General features: G+C 49.0%; 1 protein-coding gene across 1 annotated transcript in view; it reads right to left on the reverse strand.

The window, feature by feature from the left end:
- The window catches only part of ADCY5 (adenylate cyclase 5), a 241207-nt gene that overhangs the window by 53446 nt on the left and 169569 nt on the right, over positions 1–18192 (reverse strand). The window contains exons 3-4 of the mRNA XM_007943916.2: positions 14464–14585; positions 184–295 (exon numbers count right to left, since the gene is read on the reverse strand). Of these exons, the coding sequence (XP_007942107.1) occupies positions 184–295; positions 14464–14585 (234 nt within the window). The remainder of the gene's footprint in view (positions 1–183; positions 296–14463; positions 14586–18192) is intronic.

The raw sequence follows: 18192 nt of genomic DNA on the forward strand, positions 1-18192 counted from the left end.
TGCTGCTCCCTTTGCCCATCCCATTCCCAACAGCAGGCTCTACCCAGCAGGGCACACCTGGCCAGTGTCCATCCCTGGGGCTCAGTGGGCCCTTGAGCACAACCCCCCCAAGCGGCCCAGAGCAGGCCACCCTCTGCAGGCTCAGGCACACAGGTGCCTCAGGGCAGTGGGTAGGTGACTCACCGCAGCCAGCTTGTCAAAGCGGGCAAAGAGCTCATTGAGGGTCATGACCAGCTCCTGCGCGGTACACTGGGAAGCCAGACTGGTGAAGCCCTCGATGTCAGCAAACAGGATGCTGGGGAGACAGGTGGAAGAGAGAGCCCCATGAGAGAGGGGAGGCAGGAGATGGAGATGGATCTAGAACCCAGCCTGGGGCTCCTTTGCCTCTTGAGGGCTGCCACCAACAAAAGTCCTGGGGGAGCCCCCCAAATGGCTTTTGGGTAGGGGACAAAAAGTTCTTGCACGGGAGAATTGAAGACACTAGCCTCTCCTTGCTGGTTGCGATGCACAGATCCAGGTATTCACTCACCAGCACCTTCCTGTGCCCTCATCCTCACCCAAGAGAAAAGGTAGAAAAAGGAGGTATGAGGTTTGGGAGTGTGCATCTGCCTAAGACGATCACAGATGGGAATGATTAGGACTGGATCCCAGGCCCCCCAGTTCGGAATTGCTGCTCAGGCCTGCCCCTGTCTGACTCTGAGCAATCCTCTCAACATGAGGGACCCTTATTCCTCTGCTCTGGAAAGCACTTCAGGCCAGAATGGCAACCAGCAAAGGTCTCACTGCCCTGCCTCATACACAAGAGAGAGTGACCCACGCTCTCCATCCCTAGAGAGTCCCCTAGAAGGGACAGACTAAAAATGGCCCAGGGAAGAGAGAAGCAGAAGTACAAAAGCCAGTCAGCACCTCCGGGTGCCCCCTACACTGCATCCCTGTCAGCTCCTTCAGCCCCACGTCTTGGATGCCCCACTGAATCCACCAGTGTTGTTCCTCATTTATCTTTGATAACAGACTATCAGAGGTAAGGCCCAGGGCCAGAATGTGTGAGGGCCCCTGGAATCTTCTTAAAATGGACAGGAAAATATAGTAACTCTCCTGAACTGAAATACTCCTGGTGGCCAGGCACTGAGCGGGGAACTTCCAATACGTCATGTGATTGAATCCTCCAAACAGTCCTGTAAGAGAACAACTCATCTCTCTGTCTGACAGGTGAGGAGGCTGGGTCTCAGAGAAGCTAGCTGGAGACCGCTGAGTGAAGCAGCAGAATGGTTGGGGCTTTTCTCCAAGGGCTGTGCTTTTTACACTATATCACAGGGACTCCTTAGGCTCAAGAACAACAATCTTTTTATGTAAAGGAAGAATGTAGAATTAAACATGTTTTGTCATTTTATTCTCAAAACGTGTGTCAGCACTGCTCTAAGCAAATACCAGCTAGGTCACCCGCAGTATTTGCTTATTAACTCATTTAAGCTTTACAACCACCTCATCTTCCAGATGAAAAAACTAAGGCACAGAAAGGTTGAGTCACCTGCCAAAGCCCACACAGCAACCTGGCTCCAGAGCCCAAGAGTCAAACCAACAAAGATGATGCTGTCTCTGTTGGCTCTACATTCATCTTACATGAATACAAGGCACAATTCAGTAGTCTGGCATTGTATGTGGATTTGTTGTTCTTGTTGGGTGTTATTATGTCAGCCCTGACTTACAGTGACCCCATGTACAACAGAACAAAACATTACCCGGTCTTGTGCCATCTTCATACAACTGTTGGTATGTTAGAGTCCATTATTGTGGCCACTGGGTATGTTCAGTGCCTTCTGACCTGAGGTGCCCATCTTCTAGCACTGTGAGCTGCAGTAGGTAGGCTCATGCTGGCTGTTGCAGCCCCTTCAGCTGGGGTGAGTACAGGGCTCCATAACAAGTGGACACTCCCGGCAGCTGTTCCCCAGCTCATTCAAGACAAACCACAGAGAGGAAGTGAAAATAGGCTGGGCCACCAGGGAGCTTGTCCCTGGGTTTCAGCCAGGTTCTTACACCTCCCAAGAAAAGTACAAGAAAGAACAGCAGCCTCCCAGGCTCAGAGCCCAGTGCTGTCTCCCACATCCTGGCCACTCTGATCCCCGCCTGGATCAGCAAAGGCAAGTGCAGTGGAAGGGCAAAGTGGGTGGGAGAGAGGAGGATGTGTGGAATAGAGAAGAGACAAATGAGGGGAAGAGAAGAGGAGGAGGAGGAGGGGCAGACAGGAGAGAGCAAGACACTGTCCTTTAGACATGCCCTAAAGTTGAGGGGCTCAGAAGAGGACAGGGAGTGCAGAACTCACCATCAAGCTTTGCTGTGGTGCCTGAGGCCTGACATGGCAGACAAGCTCACCGCTGAAGCACAGAGGGAGGCTATGGGGCACACGGCACATAGTGGTATTTGGTGTTTGAGGAACTGATGAGGGGAAGCTGCAACGTCCCCAGGGGCTGATTCCAGCTCCCTCACATAAACAGAAACCTGTATCCTGGACCACTTCTGCTTCTCTGCCTTTCAGGTGGCTGCCCCAACTCCACCTAGGAAGGAGAGGAGTTTTCTCCCAATCTATGGAAAAGCACTGATGATACAGAGTTCTGGATACTCTTCTTTAATCCCCAGGAAATCAAAACCAAGGGAATTTGGGCTCAGGGTCAACTGCAAGTGAGCCAAGAAACTTTTTCCATGAATGTCCTCTTAGGTAACATAAGTATTTCAGACACAAAGCTGGCAGGCACCATGCCCAGTGGTGGTTCCACCCCAGGTTCGAGGATAGGCAGTAACAGCCTGACTTGGGGACCAGTGAGATCCCTCATGGTAGAAGGAAAAGGTCCCTTTACCTGGCAGAGGCAGGGACTCCTAGTGGGCAAAGCAACCCACAGCACCAAGCAGAGGAGATGAAGTGAGGAGAGAAAGAGAACGGCCATCCCCAGAAACACGAGGCAGATATATGCAAACTCAGAGGCCTGGGGTACAAAGCCTCACATCACTGAGTTCTGACCTCTTGTTTCTGTTCAGCTTACTCAGCACTCAAAAGAAGAGGCCTGTGCAGGTCTGAAGCCATCATGTATTATGAGAGGGGCAGGTGTGTGATCAGTTTTCCTAGTCCACTGACGACTTCATTAGGGCTTAGAGAGCATGCTTCTCCATTTTAGCTCTTATCACACTAGCAGTGGTTCTTAGGCTGAGTGTCCCTTAGAATCACCTGCAGAGCTTTCATATAGATGGGTCCCAGAGCCCTACCCCTAGAGAGGCTTATTTAGGTCTGGGGTAGGGCCTGTCAGTGACTGCTTTTTGTTCTGTTTTATTTTAAGCTCCCTGGGTGATTCTAAAAGGAGCTCTGGTAGTGTAGTGGTTAAGGCATTTGGCTGCTAACCAAAAGGTCAGTGGTTTGAACCAACCAGGAGCTCTGAGAAGAAAGATGAGGCAATGTGCTTCCATAAAGATTTATAGCCTTGGAAACCCTATGGGGGTCTCTATGAATTGGAAGTGAGTTTGGATTTTGGTGATTCTAATATGCAACCAGGGATGAGAATCACTGTACTATCATTTGAATGTTACCTTCTCAAAGAGGCTTCCTAAAGCCTCCTATTTAAATTTGCAACCACTCCCATATGCCTGTTCCCTTCCCTGCTATATTTTTCTTCATTTCACTTTTTACCATTTAATTTACTATTACATTTATTATGCTTTTGTCTATCTTCTCCCACTAGAATGTAAAGTCCTTGAAAGAGGGATTTTTGTCTATTTGATTCACTGCTAACCCCAGCTCCTAGCAGAATTCTGAAGGTAACTTTGACACAGGCTGTGAGCTCAATAAATTTGGAAATGAATGACTGAATGCAATAATGCATGAATGGGGTAGGCCATACCCTGCCCCCCTGCAGCTGTATTTCCCCTGCCTGCACCTAACACAATCCCCAAGACATTTCCATAAAAAACATAAAAACCTACTGCCATCCAGTCGAGGTGGTAAATCTTTATGGAAGCAGATTGCTCCATCTTCCTTCCATGGAGCAGCTACGGGATGTGAACCAGCAACCTTCTGTTAGCAGTCAAATGCCTTAGGCACTGCACCACTAGAGCTCCTTACCCAAGACATGTTGTTGTTGTTATGTGCCGTCAAGTCAGATCCAACTCATAGAGACCTCTCCTTGGGTTTCCAAGTAGTATCACTGCGGAAGTAGATTGCCCAACCTTCCTTCTGAGGAGTGGCTGGTGGGTTTGAACCACCAGCCTTCTGGTTAGCAGTCAAGTGCCTTAGGCACTATGCTACCAGAGCTCACACCCAAGACATAGTGGTTGCCTAATACATATGTATTTAATGAGTGGAAGAGGAATGTTCATGATTTCACAAGTAAGAGGCAAGACCAGTAACTTCAAATGCTGAGCTCTTCCTTCTGCCCTATGGGGCCCCTCAGGGCTCCCTGCATGTCATTTGATGCACCAGCTGGTAGGGCCCATGACTAACACACAGTAGATGCTATATTCACAGAATAATTGTTACCGTGACCACCAGTAGCCTTCTGGCTCTGTGCCAGAAACATCGGCTACAGCACGGGTGTATGAGAGCCTTCAAGTGGTTAGCAAGCAGGGCTCTTGACCCAGCAGGGCCTCAAACGGGGTCTCTGAGGTCCCAGCTCTGAATGCTGTGCAGCCTTCTTTCCACATTTATGGAAACTCAGCCACCTCCACATTTCTCCACTCTCTTGTCATGTCTCTGCCACTTTGAAGAAGGATTCTGCTTAGTGACTGTCACCTCAGGAGGCTCCTCCACTTTACAAGGTTTACTTAATGGCAGACTATCTGTTCTGTTGGCCAACTTTCCTGATCCACTCTTAGGTAATTCTGAAGGCCATTTTACAACCCAGGGGTGGGTCCAGGTGTGCAGTATGGTGCTAATTCATCAATGAGCTTACACTTGAAAGCTAGTCTTGGCAACACCACTGACCCTCACAGAAGCTGGGACAGGGCCCACTCTGGCTGTGCTCTCCTCCCTAATTGCCTGTCATCTGTCTGTCCATCATAGTTGCCTGCCTTCCGTTCCAGAGGGAAGAGCAGGAGGCACTTCATCCCATTATGACAATAAGCCCTTCAGCCTCCCCATGAAGCTTCTGCTCAGCTTTACCCCATGCATTTTCTGGTTAGGTGATTTCCTCACTGTTCTTCCCTGTTACCACAACAGGCTCTGTAACTTTACGAAATTGTCAGTGTCGGCCCACACTCATGAGCAGAGAGACCCAGTTGAATGGCACGTCCCACAGCATCTCTGAACATCTGGAATCTGAATTCCCTTAGTAGTTTGGGCACGATGGCAATGCTGATGCCCTGCTCCTTGGCACCTACCATTCCTCCAGCCGGCGAGTCCTGTGTCCAGACTGTGCTAGGACCTGGCACAGAGCAGACTCACATAATACCCCCAAGATGCACACCATCTTGGGGCAGGTTGGGGCTCAGGAGAAGCAGAGGGGCCTGGGAAGAAGAGGTAATGGGGTGAAGGACAGGAAGGGAGTATGGCTAGGTCTCAGTCCAACTCCCAGGATGTTGAGCCCAGTGGGAGCTGAAGGGCAGGGGTCAGAAAGCAACCTGGAGGCCCCGGTGTGTGTCCAGGGAGGGCAAAGGGGTTGGGCATCTGACTTGGCCAACAGTCTCTTCTTGACCAACAAGATGGTGCCCTGCCATGTGGCCTCTTTTCACCCCACAGTAACTTGGAGAGTTATCTGGGTTCATGCCCCTTGTGAGGTAAAGAAGGAAAAATGAGTCACTGACATCCATTAGGTGAGTTAGCACAATTAGGTTGTGGTCTTATTAATACCTGGCTGAGAACAGACACCAGAGGATGAGTATTTTCCAAGGGGTGGCAAAAAAAGATTATAAAGGGGTTTATGAACTAGAAGCAGCCAGGGAACCACCTGAGGGCACACAGGCTGGGAAGGAAAAAGGGGAAAGAGCAAGGAGAGAATACCAAACCCACAAATGTCTACACAAATTCCACCAACAGGTGGAATTTGTGCCCTGGTTCAGCACATCTTTTCCACTCTCACAGAGACAGGAGAAAAGGGCATTTTCCTTCAGAAAACAGAATCTGAGGAGTGGCCCTATGACCGACTTGACCGGCAGGACTGGGTATGGGAGTGTTGGGGTCAAAGTATGTTCTGGAATAAACTTTGCCAGCCTCAGGGCCTCCTGCAGACCCCATCCCATCCACCCAAATCCTTCAAAGTTGTTTTACTCCATCGGAATCCCTCCCCACTATCCCTACCTACAATGGAATACCCCACAGCATCTATAGATTTGGCATGTTGTTGTTGTTGTTATGTGCCATCAAGTTGGCCCCAACTCATAGTGACCCCTCCTTGAGTTGCCGAGGCAGTATCACTATGCAAGTAGATTGCCCAACTTTCCTTCTGAGGAGTGGTTGGTGGGTTTGAACCGAAAGCCTTCTGGTTAGCAGTCAAGTGCCTCAGGCACTATGCTACCAGAGCTCCTTAGATTCTGTACAGAGTCTTGAAAGAATTGGGGAAGTGCTTCCTAGAGGAGGTGCTCATACAAAGAAATGGAACACCACCATACCTGACAGTGGTTAGTGTGCCCTCAGGTGATAAAATCCTGGAGGCTTCTTATTTTCTTCTTTATTGCTCTTAAGCAGGGTTTTGAACCAGGTCAGGCCTGTTTGACCCCCTGCTGAGAATGTACATTTCCACCTCAGATACACTTAATCAGAACCTACATTTTAGTAAGATCCCCATGGAGATTCTTACAGCTCCAGTTAAAATGTAGATTCTGATTCAGTAGATCTGGGGTGGAAACCCAAATTCTCAGCAAGGGGTTGAACTGGAATAAACCAGTTCAATGCCCTGCTCTTAGGTTTCAATTTTTCTATAAAGAACATACATTCTTTGTATAATAAAAATGTTTCTTTTTAAGGCTAAAACCTAATCACTTTCTTATTTTAGTACCTGATTCTAGCTCCCATGTTCAAGATGTCTTCTTTGCCTTACCCCCCAAAATGAAAAAAAAAAAAAAAAAAACCAACTCACTGCCATTGAGTTGACTTTGACTCATAGTGACCCCTCCTTGGGTTTCCAAGGCGGTACCTCTACGGGAGTAGATTGCCCAGTCTTCCTTCCAAGGAGTGGCTGGTGGGTTTGAACCACCAGCCTTCCGGTTAAGAGTCAAATGCCTTAGGCACTATGTCACCAGAGCTCCTACAGGAGAATAACCCTTCTTAAATTTTTATTAGAGTCAGAACCACAAATTGCAACTGATTCCAATTATTTCAAAGACAGAACCTGACATGCTCAGTTGGTCAGTGCCTGCCTCGTGCCTTTCTTCTCTCCCTTCCTGTCTCCCCGGTGCCCACCATTTTGAGTCCACAGAGTCAAAATAATGAGTCTTTGCTAGCTGTATTCTCACTGATCTCTATTCCGATGTCAAAAACTCAGGTCTTTCTGTCAGACTCAACCCCAGTGGCTCCCCGAGTGGGCCGTCTGGGTCTTCCAGTCCTGTTTCTACAGCACCCTGCTCAGTCCCTATTTCACTGCTGGGGCTGGATATTCTTTAAGGAGTAAGGACAGTGTCTTCTTTTTTATCTCCCAGTCATGCCCAGCACATAGTAGGACCTCAATAAATGTTTGTGGAATGAGTAAAATAATAATTTATTCTCTCTTTAATTGGTATAGGGGTGGAGTTCAGAAGACTTTTCTTAATAATGCCAGGTGTGAGATAGGAATGCAAGGTGTTTATGGACCACTCCTCATGGGCAGAGGGGTGGGCAGGGAGTGACTGGGGATAAACATTTTCCACCCTCTGCCCATAGGATGCACAATCCGCCCGAGGGTATCTGAGCATCGAGGACACTGTGGCGAAGTCATTATAATTCAGAACCATGCCATAGCTGAGCCAGACACCAGAGCAACCTGGGGAAGGCAGCCAAGTCCTTCAAGGAGACAGGAGAGGAGATAATAACCTTAAAAGGGGGAGGCAGTAAAGAGAGACTGGGGAGAGAGGAGGTGTTGGAGGAGGAAGGAATGAGGACAGGACAAGCCTCCCAGACCCTGCCACACACCCTCACTCCCAAATCAGGGTCAGGACCCCAACTCCAACACACAGGACTCCTAGGTCCCCAAGAAAGAGGCTCTGAACCACCGCCCCCCCCCAACTCCATCCTCAGCCCTATGGGTCCAAACAGATGGAGGAGTTTATTCCAACACATCCGATGGCCTTTTCTCCCTTTACACAGAGGACAGTGTCTGGAACGATCCCAACCCATTGACCAAAACCCACTGCCATCGAGTTGATTCCATCTCATAGCAAGCCTATAGGACAGAGTAGAACAGCTCCATGGGGTTTCCAGGGCTGTCAATCTTTCCGGAAGTAGACTGCCTCTTCTTTTTCCTTCAGAGTAGCAGGTGGGTTCAAATCGCCAACCTTTTGGTAAGTAGTTGAGTGCTTAACCACTGTGCCATCAGGGCTCTGGAATGATCCTTACAATTATTAAACCCTAAGGGGCTCCAGAGGAGTTCTGGTAGCATAGTACCTAAGGCACTTGACTGCTAACCAAAAGGCTGGCGGTTCAAACCCACCAGCCACTCCTCGGAAGGAAGGTTGGGCAATCTACTTCCATAGTGATACTGCCTCAGAAACCCAAGGAGGGGTCACTATCAGGTCCGACTTGGCGGCACCTAACAACAACAACAACAAGGGGCTCCAGATGGGGCCAGGACAAGTCAATGCAGCACCGTCCTCATCCAGCAGGAGGCCCATGGAAGCAGAGAATCCTTCCCTGCTTTCTCATGCCTGGCTGGGAGGTTCTCTGGCCCTTGAAACTTTTAGGGTGTTGGATTACCTGGCCTTGACTCCTGCCCAGTAGCCCTGCTCCACAGGGCAATCAATCTACAGCCGCCTCCTAAGACCAGGTTCTAGGCTGGGGGCTATACAAACACTATCCCATCTAACCTCTCAGCAGCCCTGTGAGGAGCCCCTGGGGCCAGGCTGGACCCCTGTTCCAGTCTTTTCCCCTTTGTGCCTTTGTCACAACAGTGATGCGATAACTGGGAGATAAGTTGTTTAGCAGCGATATCCTGCTAGAATGGAAAGCCCACCTCCACCGGAGTCATACTCTAACTCCACTCCTCACAGAGGGCCTTGCACAGGGCAAACACATGATAAATTCGGCATTTACTAATGAATTGGTTTTTAGTGTGTATTTTCTTTTTTAGAATGTGAACTTCATGATGTCAGTGGCTCTGAATCACATCGCATCCCCTGCCCCTACCTCTTGTCTTGGCACTCAGGGAGCAGGACCAGTGGTCCCACTGATTTAGACAGAGGTGAAACATCAGTTGAATGGGTAAATGAATGGGCATTACTATTCCCATTTTGTAGATAAGGAAACTGAGGCTCAGATTAGATAACCTGACCACGTTCCCACAGCTACTAAGTGGCAGAGCTGAGATGTGAGCTAAGTCTGCTCAACTCAGACATTCACCTTGCACTGGTTGACCTCTTGGCAGAACCTGGGTTCTGTCCATGCCTGTGCCTTTACTGTGAATCTCAGGATGTGCCAACCCCTGGTATAGGGTCTTCTCTGGCTGCGCCCTTCCTCCCACCCCTTTGAGGCTGACTGATCACTGTGCTTCTGAGACAGAGCACCAGGAGCCCCTATCCCAGAGCAGCCTCTGCTGGCACAGCCCTTATTGCAGAACTGGGGATGGCACAGCCCCACTCTGATCTCCACATTGCCAAGAGGGTGAAGGGTATGCACCTGGGGTGTGGGGGCGGGCAGGGAGGAGGGCTCTCATACTCCAGCCTTGGGGCAGTTGACCTGTCTTCATCTGTCCACCACACACCACACAGGAGAGGCATCTGGGGCTTTTAGGGGGTCTCTGAGGATTCCCTGGGCTCTGGTCTGCCTCACCCCACAGCCAGCTGGTGGCTCAGCATGAAAGCATCTGACAGGCTACTCCACGGTTACTGGCCGGTGCTCCGGGGATTATCATATCCCGCACCTTGTCTATTCTCCTGGAGGGGGGATGGGTAATGAGTAAAGCCACAGAGAAGGGTGGGCCCCTGTTTGTCACCAGGCCCTGCCAAGGCCAAACTGCCCCCACCCCCCAAATCTCTTCTTCTTCCTCAGATCCAGGCCCCAATCTGTAACACTGCCAAGCGGATTTATTTTTCTTGTGGCCTTGCTCTCGGTGGGGCTAAAGAACAGCATGTCATCACCCTCTCAAAATATTACAACTCCACTGAGAATTGATAAATGTGACTAAGCACCCTTCCATTCTCCAGCTAGAGAATCCCCAGGCCTTTTTGTGTTGATATGGGTGTGATAATTGTCATAATAAAAGTAACAACAATAATAGCAGCTCCCAATTACTGAGCACTTGTTATGGACCAGACATTGTGCTAAGCACTTTTCCCTACATTATCCCATTTAGTCTTTGAATCCTATTAAATAAGTACTTTTCCTATCCTGTTGGGCAGATGAAGAAACTGAGGTTCAGAGTGGCTCAATGCCTTAACTTCTTCTGGTCACACAATCATGAAACAGCAAAGCTGGGACAACCTGCAGAGCTGCCTAACGCCGGAGCCACAGCCAGCTATCCCCAAACCCAAAGCTTGTTTTTACACTATGCTGTCCCCACCCCCCACCTACTACTCAACCCCCAAACCCAGGCAAAAGGTCACACAAACAGAGATCAGAGGAAGCAATTTGTTTCCATCAAGGGCTGCACCCAGTGCTGCTAATGCAGAAGGGAAAGCAGCCTCTAGGACATTTGCATATGATTGCTGCAGTTGGCCTCTGATGTGTACCAACCACCTCTATCACAAGCAAGCGATTTCAGAGTGGGAATTATCTTTGTCCCCTTGAAAAGCACGACATCCTGGTTTCTCTCTCCTTTCATCTCTTTCTTGATTGCTGTCATTGATCCTAGGCTCATCCTAGATCAGAAATACCCCCACCGTGTTAGAGTCTGATTCTTGCTGCTCAATGCCCGAGGCTACTCTGTGATTGGGGTACTGTTACTGTCCTGACCCCAAGTCACTGCCTCTGCAGGAGGGAAGGGGATGAAGGTGACTCACCCTGGGGGTAGGCCATTCCTGTGGTGATCACAGTGGAAAAGGCTCAGTGCAGCCCCTTGCTGAAGGGTTAGGGGGTGGGGCAGTGTTCCAAGAGCCAGCAACTGCGGGACTAGAAGTGAGATGGGGAGACAGGGTGAGAGGGCAAGGAACTGGGCAGAGATGCAGAGGCAGCCAGATGTTCCAGGTGTGGGCTTGGCAGCCTGGGAAGTGCAATAGTCAGGTGAGAATATATGCTCTGAATTCTGGACTGCTTCAGAGCAGTGAAGTTTCTGGATTTCCTTTATGTTCTACCTGATATTTTCCTGAAATCTGCTGATAGCCCTGCTGTGCTAAGAGCAATCAAGGGGAGTAACTTCTGTCCATGCTGTGCTTGTGACAATGCCAGGGCCATGGAGGGGTGATGATAGAGCCAAGAGACAAATCCAGAAGGGGCAGCTCAGGGGATCTTATGTGTTGGGCCACTTAGCAGTCCACGTGCTTCTACCTGAAATTTAGGCTTCTGGGATTTGTTCCAAGAGGCAGGATTGTTACCTTATATGTCCTAACGTGGAGACCTCAGATTTCAGGGGTTGCCGTCAGATATAAAGACCCCTGGTGGCTCCTCCCCAATACACACACAGTCACATAGACATACACACACATGCGTGCGCGCGCGCGCACACACACACACACACACACACACACACGGAAGGCACAGCTCTCTCCTCCCTCTCCTCTTAGTCTCCTCTTGGCCTAAGGGCTCCCTAGGCCTCCTTCCCACAGGGTCCTCAAAAACAAAACAAAAAAACAACTCCTTTCTCCTGGGTGCATAAGTAACATCTGTCTAGTATCTGTCCCAGAAGAAGTACAGCGGGAATGCTCTTTGGAAGCAAGAATGGGCCAGACTTCATCTCACCTACTTTAGTCATGTTATCAGAAGGGACCATTCCCAGGAGAAGGATATCATGCTTGGTAAAGTAGCAGGTCAGCAAAAAAGGGGAAGGCCCTCGATGAGGTAGACTGACACAGTGGCTGCTAAAATGGGCTCAGGTATAGCAAGCATCGTGAGGCTGGGGCAGGACCAGGTGGTGTTTCGTTCAGTACCTAACAACAACAGTAGTCTGGAAGGAACGCTGCTGGCACAACAGTTAAGTGTTCAGCTGCTGACCAAAAGGTTGGCGATTCGAACCACCAGTGGCTCCACAGGAGAAAAGCCCTGGCGATCTGTAATCCCATAAAGATTAAAACCAAAAAAAACCCAAACCCACTGCCATCAAGTTGATTCCAACTCATAGCAACCCCATTGGGTTTCCAAGGCTGTAAATCTTTACAGAACTAGATTGCTTCATCTTCCTCCTGCAGAGAAGCTGGTGGGTTTGAACCACTGAGCTTCTGGTTAGCAGCTATGTGACAGTTGGTCAATCGACTTAATGGCATCAAACGGGAGCTCTGGTGGTGTAGTGCCTAAGGCATTTAACAGCTAGAACCTGCTGGAAGGCTGGCAGTTAAAACCCACCAGCCACTCCATGGAAGGGAGACTAGGCAATCTACTTCTGTAGTGATACTGCCTCGAAAACCCAAGGTGGGGTCGCTATGAGTTGGAGCCGACTCGAAGGCAGTGAGTTAGGTTTTTTTTGGTTTGGTAACAACAACAATAGTCAGCCTGAGTAGAAATTCTGATATCCATCTGATTTCTGGGGGCAATTCTCTCACTTAACAAACTATGGGATCTTGGACAAATTACTTAATCTCTGTGCCTCAGTTTCCTCATCTGAAAATGTTTTGGGGATTAAATGAACAAGCATATGAAAACATTTAGAACAGTGCCTGGGTAAAGTGAGCTCCATAGAAGTATTAGCCATTGTTATTATCGATTATTCTGCCATTGAGGACAGAGGCACGTGTACGGAAGAGAAATAGGTAAAGTGACAGTCAGCACTACCTAAAAAGGGTTGAAGTCCAAATATCAAGCCTCAGAGCCCACATCTCCCTCAGAGCTTGGCTCAGCTTGGCCTGCAGTCCCCTCTTCAGTAAACCTCCTGGACGTGGGGTCCTGCCAGGGAAGCCTTTTTCCTGGAAGACCAAGGCTACTGGGGGTTGACAGGCCACACAGCTTAGTCCCCACCACCTTGCCTGACAAGTTGGGTTTTGGGGAAGCTTGGATACCCCTAACATTGAGACAAATGGATTGTGTAGGTACATCTTTCTGATAAGACTCAAAGGGATCTCTATCCCCAAAAGGTTTAGAGTCTGCTTTGGGGAATAGACGGAGGGAACACAGACAGCATCAACATCTTAGATTCCAGGACACACCTGAGAAATGGGTGTTCTGCTTGGTCCACATGAAAAAAAACCTCTTACCTACTCACCCCAACTTCTACCACTATCAGCTTCACCTTGAATGTATGTATATTTGTATATTTGTGTGTGTGTGTCTGTGTATAACTTTAGCTTTTTAGAGCATTCTTGTTTACATTATTTCCTTTAATCCCTTTATTGAAAATTCAGCCCAAGCCTCCAAAGGGCTCCTTTCACACCACCCTTAAAGTTGTAGTTCCTAGGACAACTTGCGCAGGGAGAAAGTAACTCTCTCAAAAGCAAACACAGTTGCTCCTCTTCTGGGCATATGGGAAGATTATTGGGCTCTCCAGGAAGCCATGCTGGATGAAGGCCACTGTGTGGCTTCATGTCCCCAAGGACTCATAAGCAGATTTTGCACTCTATTAATCTACATCTGTTTGCATGTCCCTGCTGTCAGCGACTTCTGTCTAGGGAGGCAGCAACATGCAGTCAAAGGAGGACAGGCTCTGGAGCAGGCAGATGTGGGTGAATACTTGGCTTTCCCACTTCTGGCTGAGTGACCTTGAACAAAGGTCTCAACTCCTCCGAGCTTGATCTGTCAACTGGGAATGCTAATAAAATACTTACTGTGTAGGGTTGTCAGGAGGATTAGTGATAACATGGGTAATGCCTGGTACAGTGCCTGACACACACCGGCTTGGAAGGCATGGAATCTGCTGGATGGTAATGAAGATTGTGACGATACTGGTCACATTTGGGTCCCAAGTCTATGTTTTCTGCCTCTGTGAGTAGACCAGAATTTCTCCAACAGCTGAAGCTGCTGCTTCCCTCTTTTCTCCTCTTTCTTTGCATATTCTTTCCTTGCAGCCTCCCCCCACCCCAAAGAAAATTAAACCAGACACAATGATAACTCACTCAACAGACCTGGAGGGGTAGGGTGCCTAGACAACACACATTCCAAAGCTACAAGACTACTGTGTAGGGGCTGCGTCCACTCAAAGGGGAGCAAGAGTGATACCTCATCAATCTCTTCTGAGGTTTAGTCCTCCCACCCTGCCCTCACCCCACCAGCCTCACCCCTACCTCACGTTGTCATGTTTCTGGATGTAAATCTTATGGAACATCATATCCTCTTGCTTGGCGTTGATGTCTGCTTTCATCTCCATGGCAACATGCCGGGGAAGGACAGACAGCAGGAGCCGCTCCTGGGGAGGGAAGCAGACTCTTTCATCACAGCTCCTTCCACCTGCCTAGCAGTCCCCTTCCTCCCCACATGCTGTGCCCCTGCATGCTTGTTTCTGTCGTTAACTGCCACTGAGTTGGCCCTCTACTCATGGTGACATCATGCACAGCACAGTGAAATACTTTCTGGTACTGTGCTATCCCTGTGATCAGTTAAGGATTGGACCATTGTGATCAGAGGGTTCTCACTGGCTGGTCTTCAGAAATAAATCACCAGCCTTTTCTTCCTAGTTCCTCTTAGTCTGGAAGAATCACTGAAACCTGTTCAGCAACATAGCAACACGCAAGCTTCCATGGACAAACAGATGGTGGCAATGCATAAGGTGCACTGGCTGGGAATCAAACCTGGGTTTCCTACATGGAGGCAAGAATTCGACCACTGAACTACCAATGCCATCATTCCCCAACATGCAGGGCCCTGGAAAAGTCTCAGGCTATTCTGAGACTTTTGCTGCTAATTAACACCTGTGTCTCTGGGGCTAGAGTCCTCCTTCCAAGGCTACCTAGACGCCATCTCCCTGGGACACCTTGTGGTCCCTCAGCTGAAGGAAAAAAAAGCACTCTTGGTGAACCTGTGAGTACTGCTGACCACCTGCCACAGGTCACAATCCTGGATGTCACTTGAGACTTTGTGAGACCTTGGGAAAATGACTGAACTTCTCTGAGCCTGCTTCTTCATGTATACAACAGGGATGGGTTTGTTAAGAGCATTAAATAAGGATTTGGCCAGTCAACAAATATTTACTAAGCACGTACTCTGTTATAGGTATCATGCTAGGTGCCAGGCGTTACAGCCATGAGGAAACAGTCTTAGTTTTCCCCTCCCGAAGTTTCCAGTCTCATGGGGGTTACAGGAAACTCTGGAGGCACAAGCAGGAGTACTTGACCTAAGCTGGCAGAGAAGTGGATGGTCATGGAGACCAGAAGGATGAGGAGGGGAGAAGACTGTCCAGTTCCACACAACAGGTATCAGCCAAGAAAGGGAAAGCAAGCCAACTTTGAAAAACGAAAAGAAGTTAACATCTGACAAAGGGTGGGGTGGATGGAAGAGAAACAGGGAGAGGGGTCGTGTCAGCCCCACGACAGATCTGGACTCCAAGATGTCCAGTAGCCTCCTACGTAGGCGGCCTTCATCTCTGCCCTCTACACCCAGTATCCCTGTCAGGTCCTCTGCCAGGCTCACTTAAGATTGCTCTAATCAACCTTTCATTGGCTGCCTACATCTTCCTCCTTCTCACTCTGAATTGGATGCTGGGCCACCCCACTGTGTGGTGCTGGGACTCTCTCCTGCCCTCTGACTGCTGTGCTCTCTATTCCTTTCTGGCTCCTCTTTCTCCTTCTAGCCCCAAATAGAGGCATTTCTCCCCTCTGCCCTCTTTCTGCTCACTCTTGCCCTCTGGGAGCTAATCTACCGCCAAAGTTTTCACCATCACCTCTATAAAGTCACCTCCCTCATTCTTATATCTGTCAAGGGCTCGTTAGTCTCCCACTGCCCACTTGGATGTCCTACAACCACCATCTAGACATCTTGCCCCAAACCACAGTCACTTCCCCCCATTTTCACACCGCAATGGTTCTTCTCTTCAAGGTCTCTAACCATGATGCCCCCATTCTCCTGAACACCAAGGTCAAGACCTCACTTCTACTTCTCAGAACTTTTCTCTGAGACTTATTCCTCTGCCTTTAGCCCCTGGGCATGCCCAACACTGATGAAACCCTGCTGATTTTGAAACAGCTCTGTTGCAAAAGATCTCTTTGATAAAGAGCAAAGATGTCACTTTGAAGACTAAGGTGAACCTGACCCAAGCCATGGTATTTTCAATAGCTTAATATGCATGTGACAGGTGGACAATGAATAAGGAAGACTGAAGAAGAATTGATGCATTTGAGTTGGCAAAGAATACTGAATTTACCATGGACTAACAGAAGAATGAATAAATTTCTTTGGAGGAAGTTTAGCCAGAATGCTCCTTAGAAGCGAGAATGGCCAGACTTCATCTCTCATACTTTGGTCATATTGTCAGAAAGGACCAATCCCTGGAGAAGGATATCATGCTTGTAAAGTAGAGAGTCAGTGAAAAAAGGGAAGACGGGCCTCAATGAGATGGACTGACACAGTGGCTACGATGATGGGCTCAAGCATGGCAATGACTGTGAGGATGGTGCCGGACCTGGAAGTGTTTTGTTCTGCTATACACAGGGTCTCTTTGAGTCAGAACCAAATCAATGACATCCAACAACAACAGCTCATATTTGCCCTTTCTGCTCTACGTCCATCTCCACTGCTAGTGTGCAGCTCTCTTCCGACCCTGGGACCTCTGTCACACAGCCCTGGCTGAACAACCTCCTCTCAGCCCTCCTTGCTACCCCAATCGCTCCAATAAACTCTTGTCATGTCATTCCTCTGTTCAAAACCTCCAACAGTTTCTTGGGTCCCACCAACCACATCACCTATGATTTCCTCTGCCTGATTTTCTGGTTATCAGTTGGACTCACTGAATCCCCTTTTCCTTATTTTCCACTACAACCCAGCAACTTTATGCCACCTGCCCTCTTCCAGTGTCTCTCCCTTTCGCTCATCCTCATAGCATCTCTTGCCTGGCTGCTGTCTTCTTCCGGCACGCTCTCTCCATCATCTGAACCTCAGTGGTCTGTAAGGCTCATGCTCCAGGAAGGGCAAGCAACCTCTCTAACGGCTGTGTATCCTGGGGCTCCTGCAGCTCCCATGAAACTAGTCCATGCTGGCAACTCAATCACTGGGTGGTTCTCAAATTCATCATTACTCTCTCCTCCAGCCTCTAGTAGATCCAGGACACCTTCAGGTCTTCCCTGGAGGATTCAGGACAGCCGCCAAATAAATTTCCTTGTCTACAAGCTTGCAGCCTCTGGTCCACTCTCCATGCTGCAAGCAAGCACAGTGACCTTCCTAAAACGCACATTTGAAGAGTAACCTTTCTAAAACATACACCTGACCACACTGCTACCCTTGCCCTCCTCAAAACCTCTCATGCAGGCAAGCTGGAGCCCTGAGGAGTCCCTGGGTGGTGCCAAGGGTTAAGCACTCAGCTGTTAATTGAAAGGTTAGTGGTTTAAGTCCACCCACAGGCACCTCTAAAGAAAGGCCTGGCAATCCACTGCCAGAATATCAGCCGTTGAGAAACTATGCAGCACAGTTCTGCTCTGACACACATAGGGTCACCATGAGTTGGAGTTGATTCAGCAACTGGTACGGGTACTTGGATGCCTCCAGAAGTTTCCAGGATCAGCCCAAACCCCGAGATAAGCCTCAAGCCTTCCACACTCCTCTCCTAGCAACTCCAAAAGTGAAATCTACTTTCCACCCTGGTCTGAGCTTTGGAGGCTACAGATGTAGTGAATCATGGAAATTCCCCAGAGATCCAATAATTTTTCTTGCTCTTGCACACCTGAGCCCCTCAACTGGAATTACCACCCTTACACAGAGCTCCTAATCTCCCTCAGGTTCACCTCCTCTGTGAATCCTTTCTGGGGAAGGATCCCAACTTTGGCTGCTCGTGCTTTGTACCCACCTCATGCCTTCTTTTACAGAGT

Source organism: Orycteropus afer, unplaced genomic scaffold, assembly GCF_000298275.1.
Source record: "Orycteropus afer afer isolate SDZICR_OR568_19922 unplaced genomic scaffold, OryAfe1.0 scaffold00114, whole genome shotgun sequence".
Lineage (NCBI taxonomy): Eukaryota > Metazoa > Chordata > Mammalia > Tubulidentata > Orycteropodidae > Orycteropus > Orycteropus afer.